This window comes from the organism of the source record quoted next, unplaced genomic scaffold, assembly GCF_019419815.1.
Source record: "Pyrus x bretschneideri cultivar Hongxiangsu unplaced genomic scaffold, Pyrus_bretschneideri_v1 Contig25, whole genome shotgun sequence".
NCBI classification, from domain to species: domain Eukaryota; kingdom Viridiplantae; phylum Streptophyta; class Magnoliopsida; order Rosales; family Rosaceae; genus Pyrus; species Pyrus x bretschneideri.
This window is the reverse complement of record NW_025999557.1, coordinates 2,762,367-2,782,045: the sequence shown is the minus strand read 5'-3', so window position 1 is coordinate 2,782,045 and position 19,679 is coordinate 2,762,367. Positions and strand designations below refer to the sequence as shown.

The following is a 19,679-nucleotide window of genomic DNA, read 5'->3' as shown; positions in this document are numbered from 1 at the left end:
AAACAATGCTTGTTGAAAATTAGAATAATTCACTGGTATACATGGAAGTGGATGCGATACTTACCTGAATGTAAATGTCGAATATGCGCCTTCCCAAGCTTTTATATGTTTTGCCATTTCTAAACATTATCTCTGCAAAATGGAGGTTTACAGTGTAGTTTCCATTTCCCAGACAAAACCCAAAATAAGTTAGAGAGATGGGAGAAAGGCGTGCGTTCATGTACAGTTGAGGATTGGCCATAGAGAGTCTAGTTCCATTAATCCCTATAAAGGTGTCATAAGGGCGTTCAACATCAATGAACCAACCGGTGCTGCTTAATACCCAATTTGTGCTGCTCTGGTAAAATGATGAAGGTCCAGCTTGAAATGTGTCGTCATCATATACTGTATCTTTCTCTCCAGGGACATTAAATTGTTTCCCACCACAATTTATATGGAGAGAGTAGTACAAATCTATGAAAAAAGAAAATGGAAATTAGTTGGCACTGAGGAGGAAAACTAAAAAAGAATGAACCGAAAAAATAAAGGTAATTATTTGTGTAGAAACTCGGCTTACATTTTGGACACTCTGAAATTTTTAAACATGAAACAGTTCTCCTGATAGAGTAATTCAGGGTACAGAAAATGTCAGCAATCATAAATGAGAAGAAGTTGGAAAAAAAAAAAAAAGAGTACAAAATACACCGTTGGATGCCGAAGTAAATTTATAGGTGCATGCTTTAAGACGATTAATTTGAACTTACGAACTATTGCCTTTTGACGAGCTTGCAAACAAATCACTGCAGAAATTAACAAAAATGAAAAGTTAAGCTTTTCTCCACATAACACATACAGATTAACTTCAAGCTAATGAAGAAATTCTTACAGGCCGACTTGTGGTTGACAACTTGCATCCTCTAAGGCGAGGTTGTTATATGAAAGATCACTGCACAAAAAGAGCTATGACGCAAATTCTGTTGAATTGTAAGTCTCTAGCTGATTAGAATTAGTGAAAAATAAGTTATGAGCTTAATTGTGTATTCACTTGAGTTGTAATATTGCCAAGTGTGGGTTCAAAGATGCAAGGCAAATAATGCCATGTGTGATGATCCTGGAAAATAGCTAGATGTGTGGCTGAGATCACTTTGTGATGTCTAAGGTAATATTCTCTTTGCATGACTTGTGTGTGATAGAGAGAGTGAGAGAATATTGAATGAAGAAGGCTTTTCCTCTGCTGCATTCTGCAGAGCAGCCAGGACATACATTCTCTGTGTGATTTTCTTCATCCTTTCATTTTCATTATTAATCATCTTCCCCCCAGTCCTCATATTCGTTGAGGTTTCATAAACCAGAATAAAAGAAGCGCTAACAAAAGGAAACAAGGGTGAGGAGAAAGAGGTAGGCATTCACATGGTTCAAATTAAGTTTCTGATATAATAGTCTTATATCTATCTCAGTAAAAAAAGCATAAATTTCCTTGGTAGCAAAAGAGTAGCATTTGGAAGAGAAGCTTACACGTTGAGACTCGGCGGCCAAGCAGGTACAGGTCCAGTCAGCAAGTTTCCAGTTAAGAATCTAAAAATAATGAATACAGAATAACTCAGTAAAGAATATAGTGTTTATTCTTAGGAATTTCTTTGTGAAGGTTTGAAAATTTGAGTTTGCCAACTCTGAGTCCATTAGATCAGTACTTCCATCTGAAAGACACATCCAATGGATCACCTTATGTCAGTTAATTGCATGAGTAGTAATGACAATAATGAATAAACTAAATTTTATTGCAGTATAACCCGTGACTCTTAATTATAGTAATCGTGATTGGAAATACTCAGGCTGGGGTGTAACAAAACCATTGAAGAATATCTGCTTGAATTTCATGTAAGAAAGATTAGATTGGTCATTTGCTTACATATAAGTCACATCTGGTAGACTACCGAAGCTGCTTGGAATTTCTCCGGTCAGCTTGTTAAAGCTGAGGTCTCTGCACAAACAAATAGCAAATGCAGTTTAGATGTGCCCTCTGCAGAGAGGGAAATGATATCTGAAAGAGATGTTCTCTTAATAAATACAGAAAGATAAAGTCCACCCAACATTGTCTAATAAGTCACTTCAATAATCATTGAATTAGTAGAATCACATCTAGAAGAAATTTTTTATTTGAAGACGGAAAAAATAGGGACTAAGACATTAGTACTTACAAAGTTACCAATTTGTTCATTTGCTCAAGATATGGAGGTATCTTTCCAATCAGGTTGCAACTCCTCAACATCCTGCAACAGACACAAAAGCTTGGAGTTTACAGAAGACTTCTGGTACAGACAAAAATTGTGTGTCATGGAACCATTAACTCACAGTGTCCTCATATTTTTCATCTTATTCAGCGAAGGAATGGGTGATTCAGGTCCACTCAAGTCAGTGATTCTCCTGCAAGTTAAAATTGAGCCATGAACATAAACTACGCATTTCGCTAATCGTTTTGTATTTAAAAATAGAGACAGGATATACTAACAAGTCAGTTAAGTTTGTCAAAAGAGAAATGCCAGAAGGAATTGGCCCTGTCAAACCGCTAGCCTGAATCACTCTGTTTCAACGAGTCATAACATATGAATTAGAGATAAAATTCAGAATCAAATAGCAGAAAGATGACACAAAAAAGAAAAATACTCAACAGTTTTTCAAGATTTGTCCAGTTCTCAATAAAATCAGGTATCTGTCCGGAAAAGTGACTGTCACAAACCCGACTGCATAATGATTGGAAAAGGGAAAAATACTTCGAATTAGTAACAGAAAGCAGTGAAAAAAATGTATAAGTGCTCAGGAAACCTTTAAGAAGGAAAAACCACAGAAGCTTACAAGTCCTTTATTTTGGTAAGCATTGCAAATGTTTCTGGCAACTCCCCAGTAAAGTTGTTTGAGGAAAGCAGCCTAAGTATAAAATAGACATAACAATATATCAATGATAAAGAAGTAGATGATTTACTGGTGAAAACATCCAGAATTTGTCTACAAGAAAGAAAATTCCAAATAAACCAAATACTTTTTAACACGGTAAAATTTGAATAGGACTCTTACATTCTTTCTATGTTGGCCCAAGATCCAAGCTCCTGAGGGAGAGGTCCAGAGAAATTATTGAAACTGATGTCACTATACAAATAAATTCAATTCCATTGATTAAAAAAACATCATTAAGGATCTCCACAGAATCAAATGGGGTAAGCAAGAAACAAATGCTCAATTAACACTCACAAACTCTTCAGGGTGGTGATGTCTCCAAGCTCTTTGGGGATAGAACCCGTCAAACGATTTCCAAGAAGGGATCTGCTTCAAAAACTGTAGTCTTAAGATCACTTTTATCAAGCAAGAGGCTCAATAACATTAACATGTTCGTCAATACGAAGGCAATGAACCCCATGTGTTCGATTCAATATTTATGATTCAAGCGCCTCATGACCACGGAAGCCCATCATGAAAAAAACTCAATGTAGTAGGTTCATAGTTTAAGAAAGAAATGGCTGAAGAACATTGGAATGACCAAATAAAGCAATAAGAACATGACATGAACATCAAACACAAAAATGCAAGCAGTTTGAGAGAAGACAGTACATGTTCAGAAGTGGAAGAGAGCTCCATTCTGGAGGGATGGTACCGCTCAGGTAGTTGCGGTTGAGGTCGCTGAAGGAGAAAGAAAGAAACCAGTTATTGTCTCATTGACAACAGAAATAAAGGTAAGCTATGTATGAAATTAGAATAAACCATTTACACGACACATATTTATTTTCTTTTTACTTTTAATAATGTAAACTTGGAGGGGTAAAAATATGCTTACATTTCTTGAAGATAGGTGAGATTTACCAGCTCTACTGGGAGTGTTCCTTGCAAATCTTGGGATCTTAGAATTCTGTGTTTCATCGGAAAACATGGTTTCAAAGATCAGTTGCAAATTAACAGATATCCATTACGCATCTATACTGTGACTAAAAGAAAAAGCTGCCATAAAATGAGACCAAACAGTTAAAACACTAATTTATCACAGAAAATACTTACTTTTGGTCAGGGAATTAAATAGGAAGAAGGAATTGGTTTTTTTACTTTAAAACCGAAGGAAAATGTCCAATGTTCTTTAGAAAGAATAAAACTTGAGGAATTACACAAACATTAAATGTGTATTTGTTACAAGCACACTGTGAATCATTCTTTCATCGACTTTGTAACTAATAACTAGGCCGATACAAAGTTGTTCGTGTACAAGAAGTATGCAAGAATCATGGTGGCTGCGAAATGTTGTACGTCGATCAAGTATGCAAGAATCAAGCCTAAATACAGTACAGCAGTAATACCAAGTTCTAACAACGCAGCATGCCACAGAACGTCTATGCTGGCTCATGACCAGCTCAAAAACACATTGCTGTCGTAATTGAGCAAACTGGTCACATCTCATGAACTCGATTTTGCAGATAAGCTTAACTTGAATTGCGATCCATGGTAGGTTGTAATTGATGTTTCATTGGTCATTCAATAAAGGAAATGGATTAGTCTTTCTGCATTTCTTAAATTTCAAGGCACAACAAAGGTCTTATTAGACCAAGAAAAACTTCCAATTGGTTGCCGGTTGAAGAAAAATTAAAAATCTAAAGGGTAAAGGATTTGGGAAAATGGAAACCCCACTAGGGTCTAGAGATATCAGAATTATGTTGGCTTTATACCCAATGATGGATCACAAATTAGTAACTATGTAACGATGGCAAAGGCGGCTTAATTTTAAGATGCGTTCCATTTTTCTTCATATTTTTGTTTGTAACCCGACAAAAACAGAATTGGTCGAAATCGAAATTTTCAATCCAACTTGCATGTCAAGAATAACTTATAGCTTTATGAAAATGATTATTGCATAATTTGGTTTTATTCATGTCCCTTGATTCGTCAAAGGCTAAAAATCAATAGGGTGCATGAAGAGAAAAAGATGAGTGATAATCACTTTTCATAGCTCTAAATGGTAGCGTTTTACATACATAATAAAAGCTTTAAAATTTTTACACCCCAAACCTAGAAGAAATTTTGTGTGTAGAGAACAAAACTGGTTCACTAAGTGTCATAATACAAGTGGTTGTAAATTTATTTTCAAGTACTTAACCACTTATTATGATACTTGGTGTGCGGACTCGTATTCTTAGCACACTAAAAAATCTCTTCAAAGCTAAGGTCGGGGCGTGAGAAAATCAAAAGAAACAAACGAGCTCGACTTTGCTATTAAACTAACATCCCTCAAATCGAATTGAAATCAATAGGCCTAGCTAGCTACCTTGCCCAACATAAGGTTGAATGATTGAATATGACGTGCCAACTTGCCAATAGGCAACTCGATGAGGCCCACACTAAGCCTTATAATTCCTACTTTATTTTGGAGGTTTCATGGGCACGGGGTTAGATTAGAGCAACTCTACCGTGGGTAGTGGACCGGCAACCATTTCATCAAATTGCCTCCCTCTTCTTGTTTCAGCTCATGCAAGCGATTAGGCTGAGGGGCCCGAGTGAGAGGGCGGGCTCAAATAACAGGCCCAAGTTGGGGGACGTGTAATGAAAAATTGATTGGTACTTTTCAACGGAAACAAGAAAAGAAAAATTGATTGATACATATATCAAATAGACATGGGGTCCACAAAACCGAATTCCAACCATCTAATCAACATCTCTCCGTGCTATCTTTATGAGTTTTTTCGACTCTCGAAAAAGTAAACTGTCGTGACAAAATGACCAACTAATCCTCTTTTTTTTTTTTTAAAAAAAAAAAAATCTCTCCTCGCACACTTGTGATCAGTTTATATCAAACAAATCTATTATTTTTAATATTTTTGATATAATATTATATACCACAATAACAAAAATTTACACGTATTTATATATGATTAAATGTAAAATTTTATGATATTTAACTCGTTCAATGCAAGTTATTTGTCTCACTTAGTCTACATGCATAGTTAATTTTCTATGTAGGAGGCAAGTGGTCCTTTACTACAGTGGTGTAAAAGTGTTAAGCCTTTGCATGACAACGTATGTTCAAATCCTATCGATGACTAATTTAACATCTAACCTAACAAAATCTATCACTTGACAAAAAAAAAAAAAATTCTTTGTAGGAGAAAATGCTCATTAAGAAGAGATTTTTTTCAAGCAGTACATCACATATCATAATATAAGTGAGAAAAATGATATTTTTTTTATGTCTTCACTCATTTATAACACTTAAATTACTTACTTGAATACCGAGTACCTAAAAAAAATTTCTGCTCATTCAGATTCATTGGCCTAAAAAAGTCTTCATGTAGACACCTTTCTTGTTTTTTTTTCTTTCTTTCTTTAATGTGATTCGTATAACAAAGACCGAAAAACTTTAATCCTGTCCTTTTCAACCTTTCACAACAAAAGGCGCCTAATCTGTACGTTGCTTTTGCTTAGTCAAGTTATTTTCTCAACTTTTTCTTTATTTTTCTCTTAATATTTCTAAATATTGCATGAGATGGAACTCGTTCAAAACACAACGACCAAACTGTTTATCCAGAAAAGAAAAATATAATGAGCAATTTTTAATGCCTTAAGAAATAAGTTAATCAATGACAATTCTATATAACCCAACGTTTATTTTCCAACTTATGTCTCTTTATCACATTAAGTACTTAAATTAGTGTTTATTAACGCAATAATCTCATGTGCATGTTACGAGTCAAATAAATTGAAAACCAAGAATTTAGAATTTCCTCCATTTTTTATCTAGGAATTTTAAATTCATGGCTTTATTAATTTTTTTTTATTTTAAATTTGGTATCGAATTCGCCATCCACGAAATTCAAACCTAAGACCTCTCACTTCCAAGTGAAGAGAAATACCACCAGACCGTAGTACTGAGTGACGACTTTGTTAAAAGTATTAGTTTAAGTAATTCATCATTATCACTAAAAAATTAACTTTGTATTTCTGTTATTATATTTAATTAGTCTCTTCTTTCATTAAAAAATAAATAATTAATACTTTCATACAAAACTTCATTATTTTTATTAAAAATTTACGTATTGTTATATGAAAAATCTTTTTAAAAGTTATGGTACATTTAAAAACAAACATACCAACTTTTGGTACTTTTCGATTTTAAATGTACCAGGAAACAAAATGTACTATATAATTAACTGAACCAATAAAATCAAACATGCTTCTAATAAAATTGTATAAAAAATGTTAAATCAAATTCTTAAAAAAAAGAACAAAAGTTTAATCAAAGAAATTGAAAAATGAGGTGTCAACAAAAAAAGTTAGCACCATTACCATTCTACTAACTAGTTGATAGTCTAATGGTACTTCTCTTATTAAATTTAAAGGATGTACCAAATCCGAATCTGCCTCCCCGTCAATTGAAAAACAAGTAGCATTTTAATTACGTAATTCTAATCGAAGAAAATATCCCCAGCGATCTAAAAATATTCCGGTAAAACTTTTGCTGGGGGCGGCACCAATAAATGCACATCAATTTAAATCACAAAAACCCAATAAGATTATTTGGTATGGGGTAATGCTAGGGAGTTTAAATTTGGAGACATAATTTTGAAAACTAAAGGACATGAAAGTTGATGATTGAATTATTACTTAAACGTCAATAAACGTGTTTATTTCTATTTGTGATACATCATTTAGTTTGCAAATTTAGTGATCAGAATTTAGTCTCTCTAGCATTACTTTTTGGTATTAGCTTATGAGATGTAGAGAAAATTTTCATTATGTTCAGAAGTATACCACGTGTTGTTGTATAAATGGAAGGATGTTTTATTTTTCAAATTGCGTTAATTTTTTAACACAAGTAACTCACTATTTATATAGTGACAAGTGATATATTATTTCATATTCTGGGCACAATGAAAAATCTCACTAAGTTCTACGTCGGGCATGTTTGTTTTTGAGAGAGAGAGAGGTTTACATGTTGGTAATATGGCAGACAGTGGAACTTTCATAGGAGCAATTACAGCTGATGGCATTCTGAACTGCTTTGGGTAAGCTTAGATCAGTCCACGGAAGTTGGCCGCTGCATGGATCTGCGTCTCCACTGAAATCCCAGTTCGTCTTCCCCAGTGTCTTTGCTATGTCTTTCAAAGTTTGCACTACATATACGCAAAATAAAATGCAACAAATTAACATCGTGCTCAACAAATGGAATTTTTTTTTTTTGGATGCATAGACAAGAACTACAGAGTGCGCCTTAGCATCATATGATTGAAAATTTCAACTAAGTTCACACAAATATCTTTTTACCTAAGGTCCATTTGATAACCATTTTAAATTTCAGTTTTTAATTTTTAGTTCATTGGTAACTGTTTTCACTTCTCCAAACATTGTAAACTGAAAATCAGAATCAACCCAAACCAAATTTTGGAAACTCAAAAAAATTGAAAACTAAAAGATTATCAAACGAACTTAAAACTATCATTTATAGAATGAAACAAAGGAAACTAAGAAAGATTTTGACATAGAGATATTGAGGTGAATTACTCGTACCTTCATCATTTGGCAATCGAGTAGCTCCAAAGGAAAAAGTTACAAAGCAAGCTACAAAGAAAAGAGAATGAGGAAGAAGTCGAGGGAAGAACATATTCATCATTTCTCTAAGCAAAGTCTTTCACATTTGAAGAGAAAACCAGAGACAAAATGATCAGTTTAATTGTGCAGCTAGCTGGATGGAATATGTTGAGTGGTTTTGAATTTGCTGGGTTGTATGTATGAAAAATTGTGAGAGTGGCGAAGAAAGAGAGATTTGTGAGGAGAATGAGTCTGAATTACAGCTTTTTATTCGCTTGAGGGGAAGGAGTGGACCTCGAAGGACACAAACGGAAGTCAATGACTTGTGTTACCTTACTTGCCATAAAACCAAAGACCAAACAAGAAGGGAAAAAAAAAAAAATATTCCCAACCACTGACTCTATTTATTTTTATTTAATTATTTATATAATTAAAGATACATTTACATAAATTACTTGTAAAAGAATTAATTTAAAATAGAAATTTGAGTTTAGCCAAGCTAATTAGGCTAGTGTGTTTTTTCCTGCACCAAGTTTGAATTCTGCTTGCCGTAATTTAGTTAAATTTAATATAATTATCTTATCATTAGACAATGAATAGACTCCTTGGTAACATGTTACAAAGATTGGTCAATGAATAGACTCCTTAGTAACATGTTAGAAAGATTGGTTTTGCCGATAGTGGCTTGTTAAACTTAAGTTATTATATTATTTTGAGTTTTTATCATAAGTGGTTTCTGAGATTGACCCACCACATCAAGATGTATCTGAAGTTGAAAATTGAATAATATCGTCTTCTGTCTGAATTTTGTAAAAAAAAATTCTATTATATGCTGATATGAAACACATAAAACTCTACATTCCAATAATATGTTGACACATGGATTAAAGAAAGTGTTTCAAAGATTTAAAAACGTACAAAGAAGAAAAACAACAAACTAACAATCCTCATCTTCTCCTTCTTCTTTGAACCCAGCCACCAAACAACAATCTCCATATTCATAAACGACATTGATCAAGTTTCAATTTCAGGATCATTTTCATGCGTTAGTCAATTTCAAGGATTATTTGTGATAAAAATATGAATTTGACTACAATACTTACATGTTTTTAATACAATCAATATTTTAGAATATAATTTGGCCACCTATTTAAATGTTAATTATGTAGAATGTCTAAGTGATGAACTTATTAGAAAAGAAATCCACGTTTGTGCCTCAAATTTATCTATTAGCTTAACAGTGGTGTTCATGTAAAGTTGTTAACAAATAAATTATGTCCAACATCATCTAAAAACGAAAATATAATCCTTTTTCCGTTTTTTAGAATATATTATTTTTTTAGGTAAATTACATTTTACCCCTCAAGTATGGGGTCAATTGCAATCTCATACAATATCTTTAAAATATTTCAATTTCATATACTTAGTTACATTTCTTTTTAGTTTCATACATCCGTTGAAAAATCCGTTAAGTTAACTGTTAAGTAATGACGTGACAAATGTAAGGTCTACATTTGTGCCGACATGAATGTCAACTTTGCACCTTGTGAATAAAAAATAATAAAAAGTATAATTTAATAAAAAATCAATTTTTTTATGATTAAAAACTTAAAAATTTGAAGGGAGGATCTGGGCAGCTTGGTGAAGGAATTTTTTTTTTTTTTGGCCGTCATTCCCAGTAACCCATTCCTCTACATCGGCTCAAACTCCTATACGCTTCCAATCACCACCACCAGAACCCACGATCTCACAACTCGCTCGCAGCTGGGTCCGTTCCGTCACTCCCGAGTTCGATCTCGACATGACTCAGTAGGGCGAGAGGCAGGTCTGGCGGCGGGGCTCCACCCGATTCAGCCCCAACACCTCGATTCCGACCAACGAGGTGGATGTGGACAACCTCCTGCCTCGATGTTCTAGTGCTGGAGCTCCATGCGGTTCGCGGCCGATAAGGTCGCGAAAGACTCGTTAGGACGGTGCTTGACGGCAGCATTGAACGAGGAGAGATCGTTGTCAGTACAGGAAGCTGTAGCATGCCGCGGCGGCATCATCTGTGACGGAAGAAGCCGATAAGGGGGGAGAAGAAACAGGAAATGACGTGTCGTCGGGAGAGATGGCGTTGGGAACGGCAGAGCCGGTAAGGATGTCGTTGATGGACTTGTTGGAGGAAGAGGCAGCGACGGAAGAAGCTTCCCAAACCAAGAATCAAATTCTTGGTTGCAGACAAGCGCAGAGGAGAAGGGATGGAGTCGAGGAAGAGATGGGGTTATAGGGGCAAGCTTTGCCCATAACCTCTTTTCAATTTTTTTAGTTTTTAATTATAATCTAAATTTTTTTTATTAATTATTTCTTTTTTCATTATTTTTTATTCACAGAGTGCAAAGTTGGCATCCAGATTAGCATTAATGCGGACTATATATTTGCCACATCAACGGTTAACTCAACGGATTTTTTAACAGATGTTTGAAACTAAAAAGAAATATAACTAAATATATGAAATTAACAGATTTTTTAACAGATGTTTGAAGCTGAAAAGAAATATAACTAAATATATAAAATTAAAATATTATATGAAGTTATAATTGACCCTCATACTTGAAAGAATAAATTATAATTTACCCTTGTTTTATTACAATCAATGTTATTATTAATAATTTAAGCTACACTATAAAGACGGGGACGTATAAACCAACGACACAATAAATCAAAGAGAAAAAGTCATATTCATCAGATAATCTGACGCTTACATAACGATATAAAAGAAATAAAAAGAAAAAACTTTAAAAAAGTCGGGCATGAAATTAAGTGCATGTCTACATTTAGCTAAAACAAAAGCTATGTCAAAGAGAAAAGTCATATTCATCGGATAATCCGACGCTGACATAAAGATATAAAAGAAATAAAAAGGAAAAACTTTAAAAAAGTTGTGCATGAAATTAAGTGCATGTCTACATTTAGCTAAAGCAATGAATAGCACAGAGTGACAGAAGGCTAAATAAATGTAGTTCGAAATTAATCTTACACGACTTTGACTTCTTCAGTAACACTCAATCAAAAGCAAAGGTTGGTTGGTATATGAATAAGAAATTTCAGAACTTCCAAAACTAAATTTAAGAAAACTTGGCAATTTGTTTCTCTTTTAGGGAACTGGATTCTCTCCGGACTATTAAAAAATGAGCATGCTGAGCAGACGATCTGGGCCGTTGAAATTTGATCCAACGATTACAAACAGGTAGACCTCTAAAAGTTATAATAATTGTAGCTGTTTAATTAAATTTCAATGGTTTGGATCACCTGCTCAGCAGACTTAGTTTTTAATGGTCCAAAGGGGATTCGGTTCCCTCTTTTATACAATAATTTAAATCGCGTATCATTTTTCCTTTCATGCATATCCTTTGAATCTTGCATTACCTTATATATTAGCAATATATTGATATAGAAAAATCCTCCACAAATGATTTCCAATTTTACTAAATATATATATTTTTTAAATTAAGTACGATATTCATTGAAAAATAAAGAAAACGTACAATCAAAGAGGATAAGATGCTAAAATGGGTATCGATAAAAACTTTGTCAAGAATTCCAACCCAGATCAAGGGAAAAAGAACGTCTCGCACCTCTAAATTAAGTAGTAATGATATCCTCAAAAAGAAAATTAAAAATTACATCCGGAGGTTCTTAAAACCAAAAAATTTAACCATCCAATGTTAATCTCAATCTCGCAAGACGATGAGCAATCTTGTTCGCCTCCCGTACGACCAAACATGACCTTCCAATGCGGAAAAGACTTCAAAATATGTCGGGTATCATTCAAAATATGCCCAAAGGCACCATTACATGGAGTTGCCAAATCCCTTTGAAGGGCATTGATAACAACCATTGCATCCGCCTGCAACTCCAAGTGAGTCGCCGACAGGTTATAAGCAAAAACCACTGCTGCCCGAGCCGCCATGATCTCAGCCAGCAATGCCGAGCAGACTCCTCGAATTTTTATTGCCGTTGCTACCACAAAGTCACCTCTCTCATTTCGAATCACCCCAAGCCAATGCCGCCTAGCTCTCCTATGTCATTCCGATTTTACTAAATTTAAGTTCCTTCTCTTAATCAACTTACTCTATTCCCATCCTTTCCGATTTTGGTGTACATTATATACTCTCTTCACAAACAACCACATAGCAAAAATAGTATAGTGTTCAACCAAGTTACTCTATTCCCCTCCTCCTCAATTTTTGTATTTGTAATTAGTATGATGGAACTTGCCTGAACTTAGCTGACTTTTTAAAACTTTAGTGACGATTTGTAATATATAAAATTATGAAGCTGGAAGCTTTTTATGATACCCACTTTTTTTGTAATTTAAGCAGTAACAAACTAGTTTTACATACACAAGACGAGCTTTAAAAAACTGAAAGGAGCTGATTTCACAATTTACAATTACCATGCTGTAGAAACTTCTTCAATTCTGCTTTCTACTATATCATCAAAAAGAAAAAAAAAAGTTATAGAGGAAATACAGATGATTTATTAGCTGATATGTTTGAGTGTGCTAAGGTTGAGTCGAACTGATAACCGTGCAGCTCAAGTTCTCTCGCATCTATTCTCCCAGTAATTTGAATCAGGATTGATGGGCTACAGATCGTGAGCAGACGCAGATGAAGCAGTCCATGGCCCTTCAGTTGACCCCGTTTCTATCTGTTTCTCGCCTGTGCCCCTTCCAAAACTAGATTTATGTTACCTCATTGCGTCGATCTCAATACTCTCGGCATTTGGATCCAAGACCAACTCCTGAACAACAGCCTTTCCTTTGAGCATGCTTACAACTGAAGACATGGTAGGCCTAGCTGTCGAAGTAACATTGCAACAAAGGAGAGCTACATTGATTGCAACAGTCATCTCCTCTTTGTTAAAGTTTGATTCCAACCTTGGATCAATGAGGTCCATCAAATTCCCTTGCTATTTTAGAAGTCGTGCCTACAAAAGATGGAATTAACAAAAGCAATATAAATTCTGTCTTTGGATTAAACTTCACCGATTCAAATGTACTTTCACACATATAAGGTATATTAAGAAAAATTAAAGTTAAATTAGGAAGTAGTAGATTCATGTTACACAATCAAGAAGATAAAAGCTTTCTTCCTTTTTCCAGTAAGTTGTGCTGTTTCTCATGCTAACAATTTCCAATACGAGAATACCAAAACTATAGACATCTGCTTTATCAGTCAGATAACCCCGCATTGCATATTCGGGCGCCATATATCCCTGCAATATCATGAAATCATATCATTAACCCAGATTTAGCTAAAATAATTAGTAAAAAGATTGCTAATTGAGTACTTAAGATTAATCCAATAGTTAAAGAGATACACAGTGATACAACTATATTCAAAGAACAAATCTGCCCTTGAAATTTCTTGAACAACAAAGATTTGGTTAGGTTGAAACTTGTGTAAGTTATAGACCTTCCATTGCTCTATCTTCTTTTTAAGGGTGGAAGAAGACCAAAACAAGAGAATAAGAAGATAAATAAAAGTTTAGGGACTCACTAAGTTCCAACAATACAGGTGCTAATGTGTGTATTATCCTCTTCATCAAGCTTGGCCAATCCAAAGTCAGATATTTTCGGATTAAGATTTTTATCAAGCATAATATTAGTAGCCTTGATGTCTCTATGAATGACCTTCAATCTTGATTCCTGATGAAGATAAGCCAAATTAACCTCTTGCTGTACCAATACAAATCTTGCGCCTTGTTGGCCAATCCAACTTCAAATGACTTTCTTCTACCCCTCTAATTTGTCAAATTAAACAAAGTTAGTTGTAAGGGACATAGTTTTAGTGCATAAGACCTTTTATGCCACTGTCTGATGAAATGAACTTTTGGCAAACAAGACTAATATTTACTGAAGAAAGTATGAGCGACATTATTATTTTCCAGGTACTCATAGACAAGCAATAATTGGTTTCCTTCAATAAAACATCTGTGGAGCTTGACAAGATAAGGGTGTTGCAGAGCAGAAATCATGCCAATCTCATTAACAAATTCATGATTCCCTTGCGTTGATTTGGAAGAAAGTCGCTTAATAGCTATTACGGTGCCATTTGCTTGAACGCCCTACATTTGAGAAAGATAGTCAAATTCGCATCACTATGGAGCAAATTAACTTTCATTAGAATGGACAATATAAAATTAGAAGAAAAAAAAATGTAATCAACAAATAAATTATTTGCTTCGAAAAGTACCTAGTAAATAGTGGCGAAGCTGCGTGAGGGCGAGGAGTGGCGGCCGCCCCTCCCCTCGCTGGAAAACAAGCCTAGGAATGCTGGTTCAGCCCCTTCGCTGTCTTGGTTGAATTTGTAGAGGAAGGCCGATAATTTGGTTGGATTTGCAGAGGAATGACGAAGACGGAGGAGAGAGGTTGGGGTGCGCGCGCGCGGGGGGGGGTGGGGGAGGAGGGCGGGAGGGGAGAGAAGATGGAGGAAAGAAGATGGGTTGAAGAAGAAACCATAGCCATGGCATGGAGATTAGCAGACATCGGAGAAGAAGAGTTCTGTTTGGTATTGGGTTTAAAGGGCTTGGTTTGCGTTTGGTTATGAAGATAGCAAAAGTTGAGATTGTTTTAAATTTGGTATTGGGTTTAAAGGGGTTGGTTACATGGTTTGCGACTGGCCCCACCTTTTTTTTTGTGGTTTATTAACCCATTTCTTTCATTTATTATTATTTTTTTATTATTCTTGTATGTATTTTTATTTTCTCTTTTAAGGCTCTCATTGTATTTATCTTAAATTCTCACATTATTTATAAATATTGTATTACTTTTTAAAAACAATGTAAATATTGTTTAATGCTTATTTTACAATAATTTAAATCCATCTAAGCTCCTACCTAGATCTCGCCTAGGCACCTAGCTACTAGGTGTCAGTCCGTTATTTGACTAGCACCTAATGTTTTAAGAGGATCTAATCCTAGCCAATTTAAGCTTCTTACATTGACTTTGATATTATTGCTTACAACCGCTTTGATAGAAAAACTATTTTTTGCTATGAATATTGACTTAAAACTTTGCACTCTCCAATGCAAAAGCAACCGCTTCGATTGAACCTTGCACTCTTTTGAATTTCTCCCCTCCCCTGGCAAATCTTAGCTTCGCCACTGCTAGTAAACAGAACCAAAACCACCTTCACCAATCTTATTGGCTTTGTTAAAGTTACTTGTGGCATCTTTGAGTTGCTTGAAGGTAAATTTACCAGTTTGCAGGTCCACATCCTTCAAATCTGTATAACAAGTAAAACTCATAAGAAATTGTGTCTAAGAAAACTTCCAGAACGATAGCATTCTTAGTTCTTGATATTTGGTGCCTGATTCTAGAATTTAACTAGTAACAGGATCTATAGGTAGACACTTTGCATTATGAGTTTGGACGATAAATATATTACAGCGACATCAAAGTGCCGGAAAGCTCAATATATAAATAATTACTGTCTTTGTGGTGCATGTCAATACGCAGGAGAAGCATGCAAAATAGCATAAATATTGTACTTAATTAGTTACGAAAAAAGCTCGATGGGAAAAAGTAATGGAGAAACAAAAAGGAAAAACCAGTATAACAGAATAAACTGCAAATTAATACCATCCTCCAATGTCTTTTGTTGCCCTAGGAGGCCTCTCTTCCAAAGAATACCAACTATCGGTAGTATAATGAAGACTCCTCCAACCACAATTCCAACCACGGCACCTACATGCACACCACTTCCACCTACAGGCACGCCACTTCTACCAATTGAGGCGTCACTTACAGGTTTTGGCGGGGGATGAAAGTCTATTAGAAGAAAGAATATAGCTTAAATTAGAGTAAATGTAAATGTAATTGATATGAGAGTGGATTATTCAACCAGCTATCTAATGCACACAGAAAGAGAAGATTGAACCCGGTCTTTGGAGCATCCTTAAATAAGTAGATAGTATATGAAGTAATCCCTCGAACAAACTTTCTTTGGATGGTTGTAAATATTATATGTTTCCTTAAGTGAACTGGATAGTTTTCATGTAAATAGTTAAAAATCGTCGAAGTAGAATTTTGTTGTATTCAAGAGCGCATACCTGTCACCTGGAAAAAAAAAAAAAAAACAGCATATTATGTGATAAGAAAATTTAAGAGTATTTCTTCAAGTCTTGGCCCAAACCATGTAAAACAGGAGAAAAGCACAGAAGCATTTTTGTGAAAATACAAGGGAAAGGAAATATTGAAGAAGAACCTTGCATAATTGAATTCGGATCTCTTAATTTAGTAGATATATCAATGCATATGGTCGACGCATAGTAATTAGACGAAAATCAGATCAATGAAAACTTACATGGGTCTACTGAAATAGCTGAAATAAGTGGACCATAGAGTCCTTTAACAGGGACGTTTGTCGTCCCTTTCCCAGCCCAATATAAACGAATCTCCAATGTATTATTAGTTACAGGAGCAGTAAAGTTCTTCATGACTACATCACCAAACACACGGGCTTCATCCATGATATTGAAGTCATTCTTCACTAGTTTTCCCTGCAATATATATATATATATATATATATGTGTGTGTGTGTGTGTGTGTGTGTGTACTAATTTAGTTGCTTAACATTTCATGATCATAAATGTGAAAGTCAACATTTGTCAAGAGTGGGTATTCCATATGCAGCATCAGTGGGTATTCCATATGCATCATCAGTATCAGTTATATGCAGCATCAGTCACCCCATATCGTCTAATAAAAGTCAAGAGTGGGTATCTGGTGAAGAATTGATATATATTTATTATTCAATCTGATTGCTTTATATACATCTTACACACACACAATAAACTAATGTGGCGTGCCTACTGTCCATGCTTTGTATTCCACACAATAAACTAATCTGATTGCTTTGCATTCCACGCATGCTTACTGTCCATGCTGCACACATCAGAGCACATGGGCTGCTGTCAGGAATGTTGAAGTGCAATTGATGGAGCAGATGCTTGCTGTCCAGATTGTATTCCACATGTGCTGCTGTCAGGGAATGTTGCAGTGCAGTCCATCAGATGCTTGCTGTCCAGATTGAACTGAAGGACTAGATCTAACATCCCCCCGCAAGCTGAGAGGACGGGACACAACTGGAAGCTTGGAAACCAGAGTCTTGAACCTTGATGACGACAAACCTTTGGTGAATATATCAGCCACTTGATCTTGTGAACAAATAAAGTTTACAATAAGCTCGCCACGCACCACTTTTTCACGTACGAAATGATAGTCAACCTCGAGGTGTTTGGTGCGGGAATGGAAAACAGGATTAGATGCCAAAGCTATCGATGAAATGTTATCACACCATAGTTGTGGACAAAGAAAAGGCAACTGTAAATCACGAAACAAAGAGCGTAGCCAAGAAATCTCTGCTGCTGTATAGGCCAGTTGCCTATACTCAGCCTCGGTGCTTGATCGGGAGACCGTCTTTTGTTTCTTGGAACTCTAGGAGATGAGGTTCGAACCCAAATATATACCATAACCTCCCGTAGAATGGCGTGTATCAGGATCTCCTGCGTAGTCTGCATCCGAGAACGCACTGAGCTGCATGCTGCCAGGTTTGTACAACAAACCTTGTGCGTAGGTAGATTTAACATACCGTAAAATGCGTTTCACAGCCATCCAGTGGGTTGTAGTAGGAGCATGCATGAACTGACACACTTGATTAACGGCATATGAAAGATCAGGACGTGTGATCGTAAGATACTGTAAGGCCCCCACAACACTTCTGTAAGTGTAAGGATCAGGATGTGGATCACCCTCATGTAGACTGAGTTTCTGACCTGCACAGACGGGTGTTGAAATAGGCTTGGCATCAAGAAAATTGGTCCGCTTCAGAAGATCCAATGCATACTTTGCTTGACTAAGATGCATCAGATTATGCGAATAGGAGACTTCCACACCCAGAAAATAGTGGAGAGGCCCCAAGTCTTTCATTGAAAATAATGTGCGTAGCTGCTGGATTAAACGATGCATTTGTTGTGGATGATTGCCTGTAAGTAATATATCATCGACATAAATCAACAGAAGTAAATAAACACCTTGTTGCTTGAAGACAAACAACGAATAATCACACTTAGATTCCTGAAAACCCAAATGAAGCAGGAAATCCGAGAAACGTTGAAACCAAGCTCTCGGTGCTTGTTTCAAACCGTACAAGCTCCGTTGTAACCTGCATACATGATGTGGGTATTGGGAATCAACAAACCCAACAGGCTGCCTCATATACACCTCCTCCGCTAGATACCCGTGTAAAAAGGCATTCTGAACGTCAAGTTGACGAACTGGCCATTGATTTGAGACTGCAAGACTAAGTACTAATCGAATGGTACTGTGCTTGACCACTGGACTGAACGTTTCGCCATAATCCACGCCGTGTTGCTGATGAAACCCATTGGCAACTAGCCGTGCCTTATATCGGTCGATGGAGCCGTTTGCATGTCGTTTAATCTTATAAACCCACTTGTTTGGGAGCAAATTCATATGAGGTTTGTAGGGAACAAGATTCCACGTCCCAGAACGTTGTAAGGCATTAAATTCTGTGACCATAGCATTTCGCCATTCCTGTTGTTTCACGGCTTGACTAAAGGACGTAGGTTCAACAGGTGTATCAGTGGTGACAACATGCAAAGCATATTTGGGATTAGGTTTTTGGATGCCAGCTTTGGAGCGTGTTTGCATGTGATGTACGGGATTAGGTGCACAACTAAGGTCCGGTTGCTGTTCAGGTTCACTGATAATTTCTTGCTCATTGGGCATTTCTAAGGGCACAATATCAGGGTTGAGAACAGGAGGCACACTAGGGTTTGCTATGGAATCCACAGAAGAAGTTATATTTGTTGGGGGAGGATCATGGGAAAGAAGTTGGGCAGTGCTAGGAGAGGCGATGACTGGGGAGTGTGATGGAGATAAGGAAGGGAAAACAAATAAGAGATCAGATGAAGGAGAACTACCTGTGGCATGGACGCTTTCCTTTTGAAGTGTGATATCCTTGAATGGAAAAGAGTCCTCATCAAAGAGGACATGGCGAGACAAGTAAACTCGTCGTGTAGATACATCCAAATATTTGTACCCCTGATGATCTAGCGAATAACCTAAGAAAACA

At 35.9% G+C, this 19,679-nt stretch overlaps 1 protein-coding gene and 1 pseudogene across 3 annotated transcripts in view; both read right to left on the bottom strand.

Annotated features, from left to right (window-relative positions):
* The window catches only part of LOC103949966 (probable leucine-rich repeat receptor-like serine/threonine-protein kinase At3g14840), a 28,957-nt gene that overhangs the window by 3,352 nt on the left and 5,926 nt on the right, over nt 1-19,679 (bottom strand). The window contains exons 1-18 of one of the 3 annotated variants that reach the window (XM_048586903.1): nt 8,515-8,845; nt 7,940-8,120; nt 3,806-3,877; nt 3,583-3,651; nt 3,226-3,297; nt 3,052-3,123; nt 2,833-2,904; nt 2,649-2,720; nt 2,489-2,560; nt 2,332-2,403; nt 2,178-2,249; nt 1,889-1,960; nt 1,671-1,676; nt 1,495-1,554; nt 866-925; nt 744-779; nt 557-597; nt 65-453 (exon numbers count right to left, since the gene is read on the bottom strand). In XM_048586903.1, coding sequence (XP_048442860.1) covers nt 65-453; nt 557-597; nt 744-779; nt 866-925; nt 1,495-1,554; nt 1,671-1,676; nt 1,889-1,960; nt 2,178-2,249; nt 2,332-2,403; nt 2,489-2,560; nt 2,649-2,720; nt 2,833-2,904; nt 3,052-3,123; nt 3,226-3,297; nt 3,583-3,651; nt 3,806-3,877; nt 7,940-8,120; nt 8,515-8,617 — 1,593 coding nt within the window. In that variant the 5' untranslated portion in view covers nt 8,618-8,845. Of the gene's footprint in view, nt 1-64; nt 454-556; nt 598-743; nt 780-865; nt 926-1,494; nt 1,555-1,670; nt 1,677-1,888; nt 1,961-2,177; nt 2,250-2,331; nt 2,404-2,488; nt 2,561-2,648; nt 2,721-2,832; nt 2,905-3,051; nt 3,124-3,225; nt 3,298-3,582; nt 3,652-3,805; nt 3,878-7,939; nt 8,121-8,514; nt 8,846-19,679 lie in introns of those variants that run through there. The other 2 variants (XM_048586904.1, XM_048586905.1) reach the window with 2 other exon arrangements.
* On the bottom strand, nt 12,962-17,052 carry LOC108867463 (annotated as a pseudogene).